Genomic DNA, 19,242 nt, shown 5'->3' on the forward strand with positions numbered 1-19,242 from the left:
AAAGGGGCAAGGAAATCCTGCATTTGAAGACTTGTGGATTGGGCTGAAGCCTGGATTCACTACTTATTGTCTACTAACTTTAAGCAAACCTCTCAATCCCTTATGTTTCCTCATTTATATGAGATAATGACACCATTTTACCTTCCTTACAGGAATATTAGGAACATCAAAATTAAAATGTATGGGAGGGTATTATGATTAACATGTAAAATGTTAATACCAGCACTCACTAGCTACCATTCATTGACTGCTGACTCAAGTTGTAAAAGGTTGATAATAATTACTTCATTTAATCTTTGCAACTGAACACCAATTTTACTTGAAAGACAACAGACAAACTCTGGTTACTCAGACTTGTGTTATCTGGCAGAAATTTTCTTGAAAATTAAAGAAGTGTATCTCATTTCAAGGAACACAACTAGCATTATTTATTGCCATTGATAAAAGTCAAGCTTTATTTTTTATTTTATTTTATTTTTTTTTAAATTCAAGCTTTAGATGAAAATAAGAATTTTGGAAAACTTGCATCCACCACCATGAGTTTTTAGCTTCCCAAGAATTATTATAAAGACTTTCTGCAGCCCTGGTGGCTCAGCGGTTTAGCACCACCTACAGCCCAGGGCCTGCCTGATCCTGGAGACCCGGAATCGAATCCCATGTCAGGCTCCCTGAATGGAGCCTGCTTCTCCCTCTGCCTGTGTCTCTGCCTCTCTCTCTCTCTCTCCTCTCTGTGTATTCTCATGAATAAACAAATACAATCTTTAAAAAAAAAAAAAAGACTTTCTGCTAATATTTGTTGCGATGTTTTTTTAAACATCTTTTAAAAAGATTTTTAAAATTTACTTATTCACGAGAGACAGAGAGAGAGGCAGAGACATAGGCAGAGGGAGAAGCAGGCTCCATGCAGGGAGCCTGATGTGGGACTCGATCCTGGACCCCAGGATCACACCATGAGCTGAAGGCAAGACACTCAACCGCTGAGCCACCCAGGCATCCCTAACAAATGTTTTTTTAAAATAATAAATAAATAAATAAATAAATAAATAAATAAATAAATAAATAAATAAATAAATAAATAAATAATAAAATGTATCAACTATACATCAAATAAAAATAAAATATACATCAAATGTATATTTTACATATATATATATAAAGAAATGTATCAACATTTGGAAGATTGCATAATTTAGCAAACCAATATTCTCTAAATGAGGATATATGGATGTTACAAAATCATGCATGAGTAAAGTAAATCATTCTTTAAATAAATACTTTAAATTTTCCATTATAAGACTAAAACAGTGATTATTAACATATATAGCCCATAAAAACAAAAGCTCCTTGAGGTCCTCAGTATTTTTTAATAGTATAAAAGATATCCTGAGGTCAAACCACTGCTCCAGTTGGTTGAAAATAGTCTTTAAAAAGATCCCAGTCCCAAATGTTCTATGAAACAATCCACCTAACCCAAGGAAGTTAGGTGACCCAACTAATGCTATATAACTGGTGACAGCATTTAAACCAATCCAGGGCTAACTCCAAACTCTTTCTACCTGCAAGCTCTCTTTTGCATATGCCACTAAAATCCAAGATCATCATACAGAATCTCCTCCTGACGAAACTAGGCCATTTTTTTGAACATCAAATGACATGATATACTTTATTGTGCTGATACCCACAGAGGATATCAAAATATATGGCTTTAGCTTAAATATTCAATTAATTGCCTATACTTCTATACAGTTCTAGTAAGTTTTCAGTATCCTCTCTTATTTTTAGATGGCATTTTCATCATGTTCATTTACATTTCCTTTCATTGTCATGCTTCTCCCTGTACTCCAAATCTATGACTTGAAGATCTCAAAGAAAACAAAATCAGTTATTAAAGCAGCAACTTTATTTTTTAAACAATAACAAAGTACCTTATCTTACATGACTTCTTATCCCTAAGTCAGTCTTCTGGGTATATTTTTAAAAACTACTCTCACTCAAAATTCAACTAGAATCTATAGTTGACCAAAACATCTAAAGATTATCCAGTGGGGGGATCCCTGGGTGGCGCAGCGGTTTGGCGCCTGCCTTTGGCTCAGGGCGCGATCCTGGAGACCCGGGATCGAATCCCATATCGGGCTCCCCGTGCATGGAGCCTGCTTCTCCCTCTGCCTATGTCTCTGCCTCTCTCTCTCTCTCTCTCTCTCTCTGTGACTATCATAAATAAATAAATTTAAAAAAAAAAAAAAAAAAAAAAAAAAAAGATTATCCAGTGGGAAAAAAAATCTATATTTGATTATCATCAGCCTCTGCAAGTTAAACCTTGAATTTCCAAGAAAGGTTATATAATATATATATGAGAATTTAATACCCTATATGCAATATTGCTCACACAGTAAATAATACCTTCCAATAAAAAGATAGTAGAATGAAGAGAACTACAAGTTTGGCATTCATTTGTTTAAGATTTCATACTCCTACATCCACTAGACTGTAGTAAGCTCTTTATTGTTGTACAGTATGTTCCCCTTTCATTGTTTCCCCTAGCACAATATCTAGCCATAAAAGACATCAATGAAAGTCTGGAGAATGAATAAACAATTACATGAAAAACGCAACTGTTTTTCTTCTTTTAAATCACCCCCACCCTGTCCACAATGTTCTGGACTCTCAAAACCAGGACTAGATAAGTATAAACTGAAACAAATTCTTCCTACCTTTCTCCCTGACCTAACTCAAGACTATCAAGTGCCTCACTTGAGGCTTACAAATTTGTAAGTTGAAGTTACATTATAAAATTTGTAGTTGAAGTTACATTATAATTCTCCACTCACTTTTATTTTATTTTATTATTTTTAAAGATTTTATTTATTTATTCATGAGAGACACAGAGAGAGAGAGGCAGAGACACAGGCAGAAGGAGAAGCAGGCTCCATGCAGGAAGCCGATGTGGGACTCGATCCCAGGACCCCAGGATCACGCCCTGGGCCAGTGGTGGTGCTAAACCACTGAGCCACCCGGGCTGCCCTCATTTTGATTTTAATTTCAGAAATGTTTACTGTACCTATCCATAATTTCAAGTTTATTATTCATAAACACCAGAAAAAATTCTTGCTTTTTAAAAAACTCTTTACTGTTATTACTGTTATTAATGTATCCATATAACAGCAGGAGGCAGCAGAGATCTAATAAACATGTTTGAAATTTTAATATCACTATGGCAGGCATTCAACCAAGTGGTCTGACTTCAGAATTCCAACTAAGTTAAAAATAGATGTGTTATTTTTCTCTTCTGCTGACATAGACATCCATGTGTCTTTACTGGGAATTCTGGCTCCAGGTTCTTTGCAAATCTAAAACAGTCCAATTTTTACACTTGGCACACAAGACACCTCAACATCAAGGCAAGAAGCTTTAAAAGAAGCTTTAATTAATAATGCTAATTTTGATAACTTATTTAAAAACAGGCCCAGTAGTCAAAATATATAAATATAAATCAAAATACATATTTCATCTGAAAAGATGACCTATGTTTAAAACAAGCTCAGGTAGCAATAAAAAACTGCTGGTCTAGACAATGTAATCTTCACTCTTGTTGTATAATGAGATTTCAAACTATAACAATAATACTACAATTACAAAGCCTAAATATTCAACAGCAATAATCTAATCAATGATCTGATTTACAATAAAAAATTTTTAATAAAATTTGAATACTTTGGAAAAATCACAAAACTTTAAATGTCTTCTTTACCTTCTTTGTTTCATTTTCATTTTCATTCCACCTCCAGAGAGATCTTACTCCCATCAATTACTGTTCTGTTCCATTCTTATTTTAGCACCTTTCTCTTCCCTGTACAACATTAGTTCCTTACCTCTACAACATAACTGCAAAACTAAGCTCTTGGTTTCATCTTTCTTCTCTAGGTACTACTTCTTTGAACAGACTTTTTTTTTTTACTTCTCTTTTATTAGCTTTCTATTCTACTGTAGTTTCTTAAGACTTTTTAAGATTTTATTTGAAAATAATTTCAAAAAGTTCAGAAAAACTGAAAGAGTAAAATAAGCACAAAGAATACCTGTATATCCTTTACTCAGATTCACCTATTGTAAATGTTAATCTATAATTAAAATTAAATAATTTTAATTTTATTCCATTTTTTTCTGAACCATTTTAAGTTGCAAACATGGCTCTTCTAAACACTTCAGTCCTACCTTAAGCTTGCTTCTATTTTTTTTTTTTTTAATGACTGGGAGACCATAGTGTTTTGTTTTGTTTTTTTTTTAAGATTTTAGTTATTTATCTGACAGAGCATAAGAAGACAAAGCAGCAGGGAGAGGGAGAAACAGAGAGCCCAACGTGGGGCTTGATCTCAGGACTCTGGGATCATGACCTGAGTGTAAGTAGACGCTTAACCCACTGAGCCACCCAGGCGCCCCAACTTCCTTCTATTTCTATTGTTCCTCTAACACTGCTTTTATTCTATCACTAATGACTTAGTAACTAAATCAAACCTGTACTTTTTAATCCTTATTCTGCTCGATCTGTGGCCACCAGTCTTGAAACTCCCCATTTTCCTGGTTTCCCTGTGATAATCTTATCTCCTGTATTTTCTCATACCTTTTAGCTACTCATCATACTTTCCCAAAACTGCTCCTTCTCTCTATCATTAGCCCATCTCTCTTACTTAACAAACCCTAATGTTTTTCCCTTGTTTATTTTTTGCCCTGAAAATTTTCCTGCATGATGCAATCCATGTCTATGGCATTCAATTCCCGTATATGTGTCAAATACATCATCTCTCTTGAGTTGTAGCCATATATCCCTAACTGCCTAATAAATCTATTTACCTAGATGATAAAACAAATCTAAGAATAAATTTGGCATCTCCTCTCATCCCCCCAATGTTGTTTCTTTTTATATTCTTTAATTTGGTAAATGATGTATCTACTTATTTAAGTCCCAAATACAGTTATCCCCAGCTTCCTCCTTTTCCTCCCTTTTGTACATCTGTCATAAAAACTGACTCTGCTGTCTACACATTCTTATAAATACTCCAATCTTCTTTTGTGATATTGGTACTGCCTTCATTTATGCCCTCACCTTTTCTCTCCAGGCTGGTCAGGTAGTTATCTAACTAATTTTTCTCTCACTGCTCCAAATTCACCCTCTATGTTGCCACCAGAGTCTTTCTAAAATGCAAACTGGTATATATTACTCTCCTTGTCCTCTGGTGCCTTTCCACTTACTGTAGGATTTAAAATAGCTTAAATTTTCATCATGATTTGGCTCTCATAATTTCCACATATGCACTCAGCCTTGCATAGACCAAACTACCCATATTCTTCCAATATATGATACTTTCTCCCAACCATATACTTTTGAATATATAATGTCTTCTGTCTTGAATGTAATTTAAAGCATTTGAAATTCTCCTGATTAGTGACCCATATTAAAAGGAAAGCTATAATAACCTAAATAACACTGTGAAATTTCAACAGCATTCCCAAATAACAGCTTGAAGCTGCAGAACCCATAATGACATAGGCAGAGAAATCTATGTATTATTCTTGTCAATGAAGAAATACCAATACAATTATTACAATAGCACTACTATAGATTTTTAGTTCTCTGACGTCAAATAAGCTTGTTTGGATTGTATTAAAAACTCACTTAAATATCAAAAAAATATGAAAATAAAAAAATTTCTAAAGCTCCTTAACTTTCTAATTTTTAAGTCTTTAGCTATTTATAGAAAGTGATTCTTCAGGTCAATATTATAAGTGTGCCCCCAGTTTATAAATAAATAGGAGAAAGCCAAGAAAATTATATGAAATCACAAAGAATTAAATTGTGCCTTACTTAAAAATCCATGCAGGGCATGTTTTTAGCTTAGGGAAAAAATTCCTATACTACTTTAACATGTTCTCAAAGAGCAGAGGAAGGAAATACATAGAGATACCATAAGGCAGGAGCATTAACAAAGATTTTGAAGGCAAAGACCAGCTTAAAGAACTATGATAGAACAAACTATGGGTGTTATATGTTAGCAAATCGAACTTAAAACAAATATAAAAAAAAAACTATGATAGGCTTTGAAGTTTATTAAATAAGAAATAATTTTAACATAATGCAATTTTTGTAGTTAAGTAAGTGGGTTACATAAAACCACAATAAGAAACCACTTCATACCCATTAGTGATTAGTGATGGCAATGATCAAAACAGGACCCCAGAAAATAACAAGTATTGATGAAAATATGGAAAAGTTGGAACCCTTGTGCACTGCTGGTGGGAATGTAAAATAAAACAGCGCAGCAGCTGTTGAAAACAGTGTAGTGGTCCCTCAAAAAGTTAAACACATAATTACCACAGAATCTAGCAATTGCGCTTCCGGGCATATACTCAAAGAAATGAAAGCAGGAATTCTCAGATATTTGTACACCACTGTTCATAAGAGCATTACTCACTGTAACCGAAAGATAGGAGCAAAGCAAATGTCCAGTAGATGAATGGATAAACAAAATGTGTTATATCATACAACATACATTATTCAGCCTTATAAAGGAATGAAATTCTGACACATGCCACAAACTGGACAATTTTGAAGACATTATGTTAAATGAAGTAAGCCAGTCACAAAAAAACAAGTATTGTATGATTCCACTTATCTGAGGTACCCAGAGTAGTCAAAGGCATAGAGACAGAAAGTAGAATGCTGGTTGCTGGAAGCTGGGAGGGAGGGGGAAATGAAGAGCTGTTTAATGGGAACAGAATTTCAGTCTCAGAAGTTGAAAAGAGTTCTGGAAATGGTAGTGATGGTTGTACAACAACCAGTTCTTAATACCAGTAAATGTTCTTAATACCACTGAGCTGTCGCTTAAAAATGGTTAGAGTCGCAAATTTTGTTATGTGTATTTTACCTCAATAAAAGAATTTTTTTCACGATAAAAAATATTTCTAAGTAGATTACATACATACTCTTTTGTATTAAATGGGAAAGCCACTTGCAAAGCTTTTATAGCAATGCATTCTATCAAAAACTCTATGATGTGTTTTTTTTTTTTTTTTACCATCAGGAAACAAGCATCGTGTTTTAAAAAGTAATGAACCTGTGGTTATTGTTCAATCTCACCAACTTCTGCTGCTGATTTCTGGCCAGCCCTTTACTGTTTCCTGTAATACTTGGTTACCAGACTTTTATCAGATTTTTAAAAGAGGCGAGACATTTTATATAGGAAAGGAAGGTTATTTCCTTAATATAAGTGTTTCCTTCTGATATTATACCACTTGATAAAAACAAAATAATTTAACACTTAATCATATTCAATGCCTATAACCTTAAAATAATCTCCACAAAAGCCTTAAAAATGATAAAAATTAAAAGCAAACTTTAAAATTTGTTCTTCATGGCTACTTTTTATTGTGAAAAATTATATCTCTTTTGATCCTCTGAATTCTAACATTTGAAAATAGTGTTTTTAATTGCAACCTCAATAACCTCCTTGCTCATACTTTTCCTCGATCCTTCTCCCCTAAATCCTTCAGGTATATCCTCTTAGTAGCAACCCTAAATTCTATATACAGTCAAACATCTAATTTTGTTTCTTGGCTGCTATATGTGGGTAACAGATCACCTATAATAATGCTACTCCATTAATACATTTACTATTTCCAAACTGAACTTTTCTAACAGGCTGCTTATTCATTTTTCTATTCTGTCCCTGACTCCTGTGGCAGACATTAGGACTGTCCACAGACATTTCAGTTCACCTTCCAAGCATGGGTAAAGACTGCACTTTTCCACCCTCTTTGAAATTACATTTGGCTATTAAGACTTGCCTTGGCCAATGAGATGTGAGTGGAAGCACATGTATCACTTCTGGGTTGAAGTTATTAAGTGATTGTTATGTCCTCCTTCAATCTCATCTCCCCACAATACTGTAAGGATCAAAGAAGCATCCATGGAGATGGAGTCTCACTAGCCTGAGTGACTTCTAGGAAGAGACTCCATGCTGATCTCCACTGGTCATGTACCATGAGCAAAACACAAACGTGTTGACACACTGAAATTCTGAAGTTGTTACCATTGCATAGCCTAGAACCTAGGCTCTCCTAACTGACACACACCCCTCTTTGTCCGTTCCCTGAAGGAGCTATTCCCAACCTTTCAAAGCCTTTAAGCATGAACCTCCCAACTTCCATCCTCATTACTAATAATCTTATCAGTAATAGGACTGTTCCTAGCTTCTTAACTCTTATTACCACAATTTATTCTTTACAGCTACTATAATCTATAATATAGAATATATTTAAAATAGAATTTTACCTTCTAAGTAGTTTTTGCTCTGTTGGGAGGAACAGTTGACATACTCTACATTTATGTTGCTTGTCCTAACATGCTCACTAGAAAACAGAAGAAAACACACACCAAATCCATTAGCTATTGTGAATTACTATTGTAGTTAGAATCTAAGAAAAAGAAAGGAAATAACATTTGTTAAACAATTATATGCCAGTATTTTTCTAGGGATTACTGTGTATTATTTAATTTGCATCTCCATAACAACACTTAAAATGTTATTAACCTCATTTTATAATAGGATATTAAGGTTGTCAAAGTCAAATCAATTTGCCAATACTTAAAATCAAAGTCTATCTTGTTACAAAGTCCTGATCTTCCTACTACTACCCTAAGCTACCCCTTCCCAAGAAGTGTTATGAAATTACCCTGTCAAATAAAAATGTTTTGGGAAGACTTTATTGATTGCAATGATTATTTTAATAAAATACAAGCAGCTGATTTTTGCAAATCTGTTTTTTTAATAATAAATGTGATAATCATAAATAAAAAAAAAAAAAAAAAAAAAGGGATCCCTGGGTGGCGCAGCAGTTTAGCGCCTGCCTTTGGCCCAGGGCGTGATCCTGGAGACTCGGGATCGAATCCCACGTCAGGCTCCCGGTGCATGGAGCCTGCTTCTCCCTCTGCCTATGTCTCTGCCTCTCTCTCTCTCTGTGTGACTATCATAAATAAAATTAAAAAAAAAAATGTGATAAAACACCAGCTAATAACAAATTAAGATGTTTCATTTAGTTGGATTAAAAGCCAATTAAGCTGTGGACAAAAGGTTTCACAGAAAAGGGCAAATATACTGTTAACAGTAACATACAAATATATTCAGAATTATTATTTTTTAAGGATTTTATTTATTCACCACACACACACACACAGATTGGAGCAGAGACACAGGCAGAGGGAGAAGCAGGGAGCCTGACGTGGGACTGGATCCTGGGTCTCCAGGATCACACCCTGGGCTGAAGGTGGCGCTAAAGCGCTGAGCCACCCAGGCTGCCACAAATATATTCAGAATTAAAAATTAATCGAACACAAACTTCAGTTATTTGGCTGCATTCTTTTATATTTGCTAAAGGAAAAATCTCTCTTCCATGCTGGCTTTGAAAGCAGACAATCTCCCCATCTCTGAGTTTACAGATATTAGAGATAGGATAATGAACATTAAATAGACTGAAGAATTAAATAATTAGCTTAATGACTAAGACACAACCAATTTAAATCTATGCTTTAAAACCTCTAGAATGTATTAATAGTTATCAGTGGCAACAATGACAATGTATTTCTGCACTCCTAAAAATATTTCTGGAATCAGGAAATAACTATTTAAAATAGAAACCTGCATATCAAATAACCTACAATATCCCAGGTCTCTTCCCTCTGAAGTCAAAACCTGTATCCCAGGTCTCTTCCCTCTGAAGTCAAAACCTGAAATATCAAATAACCTGCAATATCCCAGGTCTCTTCCCTCTGAAGTCAAGCTCTTTCCATGACCCTTAGTTGACCCCAGATTTTGAAAATTACTTCACATAACTAGAAAATTATGGGGGGAAATCATTCAATTTGTGTATTACCTGCAGGATACTGTTTCTTTAACACCACTGATATCCATTCCTGTACCATTTCCATCAACAACAGGTGAATCCAAATTAGCAGATCCATTGCTGACATGATCACTACTTTCATATCCAGACTCAGTCCTTTGCATCTGCCAATTGTCACCATGAACTGTAGTCTCTTTGAGGCCTTTATTTTTCTCTGCTCCTTTTCCATTAGATTCAAGGGAACTCCTGCTTCCTATTTCCTGCTTCATTTCATCTTCATAGATAGTCATTAAACATTTTTGCTTTGGGTTCTCTTTTGACCAATTGCTAAAACTCTGATCTTTGCTACATTTAGCTTTGTTACTGATATTTGATTTATGTCTTGGACTATGCTGTCTTTTTTCACTTTCACTAAAAATACTATCAACATTTAGTGTTTCTCTCATAGGTTTCCAACCTCGGGTCCGGCTTTTACTGCTGCCACTATAGGTGCTTCCTTTATCCCTAGAATCTTGGCTGCTGTCTGTATCATATCCAGTGCCACTGTCACTCTTAACTTTGCCAGTTACTTTCTCTCCTGGGGCAAGAATTTGGGATTTACTTGAACTCAGTACTTGTGGAGAAGCTCGGCTCTGATGGGCAACTCGGTCATGTTTACATGGTCCTTTTCCTTGACTATGATATAGATTTGGATTTCCATATTGTCTAAAGCCATTTGGGGCAGGAGGTGATCCAGACTTGAAATGCAGAAGGTCTTCATCAACCAAATCTTTAAATAATTAAAGATACAAATGAATATTCTTCAGAGACATTTTTTAGTTACAAGCCACGTACTTTGAGAAATGTTAAGCAGTAATATGTAAATAATAATTATAAGATTTATATTACATCACACAGTAATATGACATTGAAAAGTGTTTTTTTCATTCTCTATGCTTAATATGCTTAATGAGAGGCATTTATAAGTGGTTCTGTAATAATTTTAAAAAGTGACCTCTAACGTAGATCATAATTAAAGGCTTTTTAAAAGCCAATATTCTATCTCACTCAAATTAATGAAAATTAAATCATCATAATAAAAGTACTTTTCAAAAAAATAAGTAAATAAAAGTATTTTTCATCGTTTATACTAGTAAAAATTTAAAATTTGTTAAACCAAATGATGGTAAGAGTATAAAGAAACATTTAATCACTATTACTGGGAGTGCAGACTGGTTCAGTCTTTTAGGAGAGCAACAGAGCCACATCCATCAAAATTAAGAATAAACACACCTTACTCCCATAATTCTCCTGAAAGAATTTTATGCTGTAGCTATAAACAAAAAAGTACACAAAGGTATATATAAAATGATACATACCACTGCAGCAAAAATCTTAAATCAAGTTTTAAAGTCTAAAAAGTATCATTTAAATTATGGTATGGCCGTAAAGAGAAAACCATAAAGACTAAGACATGCTCATAATGAACCACACACTATTAACAGTGAAATAAAAAAAAAAAAAAAAAAAACGAAAAAACAAAAAAAAAAACAGTGAAATAGAGGGAAGGTGAGGGGCTGTAAGAAAAAAAGCTCTTCTCCCTTAATTTTATAACCTTCCTCTTATTTGAATGTACCATATGGGTGACCTGAATTTATCATTAAAAGGAAAGTTAAAACGTCAAAACAAGCACAAGTATTCCGGGCTAGAATTAAATAAGAATTGGAAAAATTTTATATTTATAGATTTAATAGGTGTATTAAAGAAATCCTATTAAGATATATAACATGTCAACAAATATATATAAGGAAATTATATTAAATTGTATTAAAGTTATAAAATTTATTTTAAAAATAAGATTTTAGCAATTCCTTTTCAAATGAACACTTTAAGTTCTTAACCTACCTCTATGTCGGCCCAAATCTTTTCTTTGTCCCCTCTCCAAATCTTTCCTTTGTGATGAAAGGAAGTTCCTCTGTTCAATGGCTTTTAAAGCACATTCTCTGGAAATGTCTTTTATTTTTTCCCTTTGATCATTGTGAGTTAACGTAACTGTAAAAGAAATCATTCTTAAATGATATAAATCATTTTTTAAACTGCTCAACAAAAGTACAAACTGAACTATATAAAAATCTTAAGATGTTATATATTAAAAACAAAATATAAAGTATACAATGAGCTCATTTTTATGTTTTTTTTAAAGTTTTTTATTTATTTATTTATTTTTTATTTATGATAGTCACAGAGAGAGAGAGAGAGAGAGAGAGAGAGAGAGAGAGAGACAGGCAGAGGGAGAAGCAGGCTCCATGCACCGGGAGCCCGATGTGGGATTCGATCCCGGGTCTCCAGGATCGTGCCCCGGGCCAAAGGCAGGCGCCAAACCGCTGCGCCACCCAGGGATCCCTCATTTTTATGTTTAACCAAAAAACTCAATGTGATTTATCCTGACCCTATAGATGCATGTTGCCTTTTAAAACTTCTTGTATAGCTCCTAAAGCTAGAGTAAAAGGAAAAAAAAAGAGATCTTGTGTTGAAATAATAAAAGTAAAGGTAACTGAGTGGTCGCTGTGTATCAGACATTATTAAAGTCTTAACTCATTTACTTCTTTGAGGTGGTACAATTACTGTCTCCATTGTGGATCAGGAAATAAGGCATGGAGAAGTTAAAAACTTGCCCAAGTTCACATAGCTTGTAAATGTAGAACCAGGATTATGAACCCAAGTTGCCTGGTTCTGATGTTGTGTTTGTAATCACATACATAGTTTCTGAGCTTAAAAGTAGTCAGTCATCTTTTGACAAATAGCTTAATCTAAGAGTATGAACGATATTGACGGTAACAGTAATACTCCATTAAGAACTTTTTTTTTTCCATTAAGAACTTTTAAAAGCACTTACTATAATTCTTTGTTGACAATAATTGTTAATTCTAGATCCTACCCACCTTGATTAAATGGGTCACTTTTATGGTTAGACATTATTTCATTAATGGATTTTAAAGGTGCTCATAAAATCAAAGTTCAATGTATTTCTTTTTTTTTCTTTCTTTTTTTTTTTTTTAGTTCAATGTATTTCTAAACCATAACTATACACATCATGCTGCAATGTCTCATTTTGGACCCAAGTCACAGAACTTGGTTTGTGAAAATCAAAGTTGTGGGATGATGATAACGAGGGAGACTTGAATAAAAATGAGGTTAAGTATCAAGTATGATTATAATAACTTTGAACTACTGTTGCATTCACTAATGGAAAATTTAAATTTAGCTCGTATGCTTGTGTTTTTCCTCTACAAGTTAGTAATTAACTCCTAGAAGGAAAGGCCACATTATGACTTTCTTTGGTAACTGTCCAGATTGCCTCCAGGATGCTGTAGCTCTGAGTGTATGGAGAAACCCAAACAGTAGTCAAGTTCCGGCTGTTCGGATCAAACTACAAGTCTGAGAGAAATGCAGAAGTTAAAAGACAAAATCTTGTTATCTAGCAGTTATTTTTTCTTCATGGTCAAGGTGAAGCACTCTTTTTTTATATGGTACTTAGCAGAAATTACAGATGCAGTAAAAAAAGGAAGGGGGAAGTGTAATTACTCAGGGACAATGTAAAAATGACGATTTAAATACATACCTGGTCCTCCACCACCACTTGTTTGAATATGGCTCCGACTAAATGCTAAAATATTATCTGTTTGAAATTTCTGATTTTCTCTCTGTTTCGCCTGATCACAAAATCCATTTTCTTTTGAATGATCTGGCTTATAAATTGAGGGCTTTTCACACCCTTAAAGGACAAACAAAAATGTATTATTCCTATCCTCCTCCCCACCAGAAGAAAAGAAGTTTGAATCTTTTTTTTTTTTTTTTGGCAATTTCTACACCCAATGTGGGGCTCCAGTGCACAACCCTGAGATCGAGGGTTGCATGTCCAACTGAGTGAGTTGGCCAAGTGCCCCTGAATCACTTTTAATACTGGGGATAATTAGTTATTAACTCAAAGGATTGACATTTTTAAAGGATTTCTACATGCTTTGTAATGCATCCAAAAATGGCCTAGCTCCTTTAGACTTTTTTCAGCATTATAACTCACTTTAATTCCCAATATTTACTACTAGAAAGTTTGCAGTCAAGTATCCCCTTCTGTGCTTGTGTGATCACAGAAGTGGGTAGCTCCTGAGTGTGCTTTAGAGGCCACTGGTAAGGAAAGGCTTCCTTATAAAGATTAACTCAAAGTAAAAGAATTTTCCTGAACTCTTCTTCACTGAAACTGAATTTTAAAATTATCCTCAAAATTCATTTTATCTTCAGTAAATTAATACTTAGTATGACTATGATACTAAAAGAACACTAAAAAGAACTTTTAAAAATTACCCATGTTTTCTGCAACGGATTTATAATGTGACCAGTTGATGACCTGCCTAAGCGCATCTTCAGTAGAAACTGCTGTGCCACCTGGGTTTGCGTAAAACAAAAGCAGTGGCTGGAAATGGCATCGGATACATTTGGAGACCACATCCTTCCATCTAGTTCCAACCTTTAAAAAAAAGCCACGATGAATAAGAACAAAACAAAATATTGTAATCAATGTGCTACACATTTGAATAGCAGAGACTAAATTAATTTGTATATTAAAAATTTTTTTAAGAATTCAGGTACTAGCACTTCAGCTGTTCATATTATATGATTACTTTTATTTTAAACTAGTCTAATGAACATCTTTTAAACCATTATAAAACTGATGGGCAAAATTATACACTTACTATATCAACATTTAGACTATCAAATTTTAAAAAGCTTTTCTACATACATGATAGATTGATTTTTGACAAAGATTTAAAGGCAATTTAATGGAGAAATTTAAGAGTCTACTAAACAATGGTTCTGAAACAACTGGATGGCCATTTTAACCTTGGAGAAGGTAAATATTTCTTAGGACATCAAACAGTGGCTCAGTTGGTCAGGCATCTGACTCTTGATTTCAGCTTACATCATAATCTCAGAGTCATGGAGTTCAGCCCTGAGTAGGGCTCTGCACTGAGTGTGGAGCCTGCTTGAAATTCTCGCTTCCTTTCCCTCTGTCCCTCCTCAACCTTTGCACATGCGCATATGCTCTCTCAAAAAAATAAAATTTAAAAAAAGGCAGGACATGAAACAATCCACGTAAGAAAAAAGTCCTAAAATGAGCTTCATATCAAAATAAATTAGTAACTTCTGCTTATCTTTAAAGGTTACCATTGGGCAGCCCAGGTGGCTCAGCGGTCTAGGGCCACCTTCAGTCCAGGGTGTGATCCTGGAGACCCAGAATCAAGTCCCACGTCAGGCTCCCCACATGGAGCCTGCTTCTCCCTCTGCGTGTGTCTCTGCCTCTATCTCTCTCTCTCTGTGTGTCTCTCATGAATAAATAAATAAAATCTTAAAAAAAAATAATAAAGGTTATCATTAAGAAAATGAAAAAAAAAGCCACACACATCTAATAAAGGATTGGCGTGCAAAATAAAGAACTCTTACAATTCATTAATATGAGGATCCAACTTAAAATGGACAAAATATCTGAAGTCACTTCACCAAAAATATATATATAACAATGGCCAATTAGCACACACAGAGGTACTCAAAACATTATTAATCATAAGGGAAATGCAAATTAAAACATCATTGAGAGAACATTGTACATTCATTAAAAGGGCTAAAATTAAAGACTAAAAACATAAAATACTGCTGAGAATACAGAGCAAATAGAACTCTCATACACTGCTAATAGGAATGTGCATTGGCGTAATCACTTTGAAGATCAATCTCCCAGTTCTTTATAAAGTTTAACATATACTTATACAACCCAGAAGTTCCACTTCTGAGTATTTAATATATATATATATATTTTGTTGTTGTTGTTGTTAATTGAGAGAGAAAAGGGGGGGGAAGGGCAGAGGGAGAAAGAGAGAAGAGAGCAGGTTCCACATCCTGCTCAGAACCCAACGTGGGACTCTATCTCATGGCCCTGAGATCATGACCTGAGCCAAAATAAAGAATCTGATACTTAACTGACTGAGCCACCCAGGCACCTCCACTTCTGAGTACTAGCTAAGAACAACGGGGAAAAAATTATGTTCACACAAAGTAGTCATACTTCAAAGGTAAATGGATAAATTGTTACACAGCCATGTAATAGAACACAACAATTAAGCACTGACATAACATGAAAGAAAAAAATTTTTTTTCTGAACATGAATGAATCTTAAAAGGTATTATGCTTGGTAGAGGAAGCCAAATACAAGGAATAGAGACTGTGAGACACTATTCTTACAAAACGGTAGAATGAGAAAGACTAATCTACAGTGAGATCAGTGATCTCCTAGGGCCCAAGATAGGGTGGGGGTTTGGCAGAGAAGGGATCTTTAAAAGTCCTAAGGAGCTTTTTCAAACCACACATATTTAGCTGTTTACCCTTCTTATCTTGGATTCTGAGATACTTGAGGAACTAAAGTAATTCAAAAACAAAACAAATGTAAAACTCATAGTGACTATACACCCAGTTCTTCCTTCAAATTTTGACCATTTAAACTATGTGGATAGTAAGGAGTGCCAAAATGTTGCTACATACTAACTCAAGATGGAACTTGTTTATAAACTGCTCTATCAAAGTACTAAATAACTTGAGCAAATTGTTTATTTTAGAATATAAATACCCTTTTCTCTGGCTTTGAATATAATTTACATGAAATACAACTACCCAGTTACAGTATACCAATGAATTTTGACAAATATATACATGTATCTCCTTTAATAACTTTCTTTGTACCCCCTTTGCAGTGACTGGCAACCGATGATTTAAATTTGTCACTTTGTTTTTTCTGTTTCATGAATTTTACATAAGCAGAATCAGTTGTTGTTGGTTTTTTTTTTTTAAGATTTTATTTATTTATTCATGAGAGACACAGAGTGGCAGAGACATAGGCAGAGGGAGAAGCAGGCTCCATGCAGGGAGTTTGATATGGGACTCGATCCTGGGACTCCAGGATCACGCTCTGGGCCAAAGGCAGGTACCAAACTCCTGAGCCACCCAGCCACCCCCAAAATCAGCTTTTATGTCTCACTTCTTTCATTTAACATACTGCTTTTCAGATTTTTCCACATTGTTACATGTATCAATAGTTCATTACTTTTTTTTAAAGATTTTATTTATATATTCGTGATAGACACAAAGAAAGAGAGAGAGAGAGAGAGAGGGAGAGAGAGAGAGAGAGAGAGAATAAGAGGCAGAGACACAGGCAGAGGGAGAAGCAGGCTCCATGCAGGGAGCCTGACATGGGACTTGATCCTGGGTCTCCAGGATCACGCCCTGGGCTGAAGGCGGCGCTAAACCACTAAGCCACCAGGGCTGCCCTCTACATGTGGTTGAGTCTGTTTCTTGGTTTGCTTTTTTCCTTTTGCTTGTTTCTTAAATTCCACATGTGAGTTAAATCATGTGGTATTTGTCTTTCTCTGACTTATTTCATTTAGCGTAATACTCTCTAGCTCCATCCATGTCACTGCAAATGGCAAGATTTCATTTTTTATGGCTGGGTAATATTCGTGTGTGTGTGTGTGTGTGTGTGTGTGTGTGTGTATACACCACTTTTTCTTTATCCATTCATCAGTTGATGGACATTTGGGCTGTTTCTATAATTTTGCTATTGTAGACAATGCTGATACAAACACTGTGGTGCATATAGCCTTTTGAATTAGTATTTTTTGGAATCCTTTGGGTAAATACCTCATAGTGCAATTGCTGGATCATTGGGTGGTTGGTTCTATTTTTAACTTTTTGAGGAACCTTCACACTGCTTTCCAAAGTGGCTGCACCAGTTTGCATTTCCACCAACTGTGCAAACCATTCTCTGCATCCTAACATCTGCTGTTTCCTGTGTTATTGATTTTAGCCATTCTAACAGGTGTGGGTGATATCTCATTGTAATTTTGATTTGTATTTCCCTGATGTTCAGTGATGTTGAGTATCTATTCATGTGTCTACTGACCATCTGTAGGTCTTCTTTGGAGAAATGTCTGCTCATGTTTTTGGCCCATTTTTTAATTGTATTATTCATTTTTTTGGGTGGTAAATTCTGTAAGTTCTTTATATATTTTGGATACTAACCCATTATCAGATATGTCATCTCCAAATATTTTCTCCCATCCTGTAAGCTGCCTTTTAGTTTTGTTGACTGTTTCCTTTGCTGTGCAGAAGCTTTTTATTTTGATGAAGCCCTAATAGTTTATTTTTGTTTTTGTTTCCCTTGCCTCAGGAGCCATGTAGAAGGAAGTTGCTATGGCTGTCAAACAGGTTACTGCCTGTGTTTTCCTCTAGGATTTTTATGTTTTCAAGTCTCATATTTAGGTCTTTAATCCATTTTGAATCTATTTTTGTATATCGTGTAAGAAAGTGGTCCAGTTTTCCCAACACCATTTTTTTTTAAAGATTTTATTTATTCATGAGAGACAGAGAGAAAGAGGCAGAGACACAGGCAGAGGGAGAAGCAGGCTCCATGCAGGGAGCCCGACATGGGACTCGATCCTGAGTCTCCAGGATCATGCCCTGGGCTAAAGGCGGCGTTAAACCGGGCTGCCCCCCAACACCATTTAAGTGACTGTCTTTTTCTCATTGCATATTCTTTCCTACTCTGTTGAAGATTAACTGACCATATAGTTGTGAGTTCCAAGTTTTCTATCTTGTTGCATTGATCTATGTCTATTTTTATGCCATTATCATATTGTTTTGATCACTACCGCTTTGTATATAACTTAAAGTCCAGAATTGTGATGTATCCAGCTTTGCTTTTCTTTTTCAAAGTTGCTTTGGCTATTTGGGGTCTTTTGTGGTTTCACACAAATTTTAGAATTATTTGTTCTAGCTCTGGAAAAATGCTGTTGGTATTTTTTTAGGGATTATTATTAAATATGAAAATTGCTTTAGCCAGTATGAACATTGTAACAATATTTGTTCTTTCAATCCATGAGCATGGAATGTTTTTCCATTTCTGTCATCTTCGATTTCTTTCATCAGTGTTTTATAGTTTTCAGAGTACAGGTCTTTCACATCTTTGCTTAGGTTTATTCCTAGGTATCTTATGGTTTTGGATGCAATTGTACATAGGACTGATTCCTTGATTTTTCTTTCTGCTTATTTGGTAATTTTTTACTGAATACGATCTTGAAAGGACATATTGAAATTTAAATTTTGGGGTGACTTTTATTGTGTTCCTTTAAAAAATACTGGACTTCATTCCAGCATTTAAGTTATGTGGGATCATCTTGGTCCTTTGAAGGCTTCATTTTAAGCTTTTTATGTCAGGTCCAGAGCAGTATTCAGTCTAGGTATAACTTAGCCCCACTATTAAGATGATA

At 34.8% G+C, this 19,242-nt stretch overlaps 1 protein-coding gene across 7 annotated transcripts in view; it reads right to left on the reverse strand.

The window, feature by feature from the left end:
* USP53 (ubiquitin specific peptidase 53) overlaps positions 1-19,242 on the reverse strand; it is a 68,577-nt gene that overhangs the window by 4,986 nt on the left and 44,349 nt on the right. For 6 of the 7 annotated variants that reach the window (XM_055342456.1, XM_055342459.1, XM_055342455.1 and 3 more), the window contains 5 exons: positions 14,233-14,395; positions 13,493-13,645; positions 11,776-11,922; positions 9,922-10,660; positions 8,324-8,400 (listed from right to left, as the gene is read on the reverse strand). In XM_055342456.1, the coding sequence (XP_055198431.1) occupies positions 8,324-8,400; positions 9,922-10,660; positions 11,776-11,922; positions 13,493-13,645; positions 14,233-14,395 (1,279 nt within the window). The remainder of the gene's footprint in view (positions 1-8,323; positions 8,401-9,921; positions 10,661-11,775; positions 11,923-13,492; positions 13,646-14,232; positions 14,396-19,242) is intronic. The other variant, XM_055342458.1, reaches the window with a different exon arrangement.

The sequence above is a fragment of the Nyctereutes procyonoides genome, unplaced genomic scaffold, assembly GCF_905146905.1.
Source record: "Nyctereutes procyonoides isolate TBG_1078 unplaced genomic scaffold, NYPRO_anot_genome, whole genome shotgun sequence".
NCBI lineage: Eukaryota > Metazoa > Chordata > Mammalia > Carnivora > Canidae > Nyctereutes > Nyctereutes procyonoides.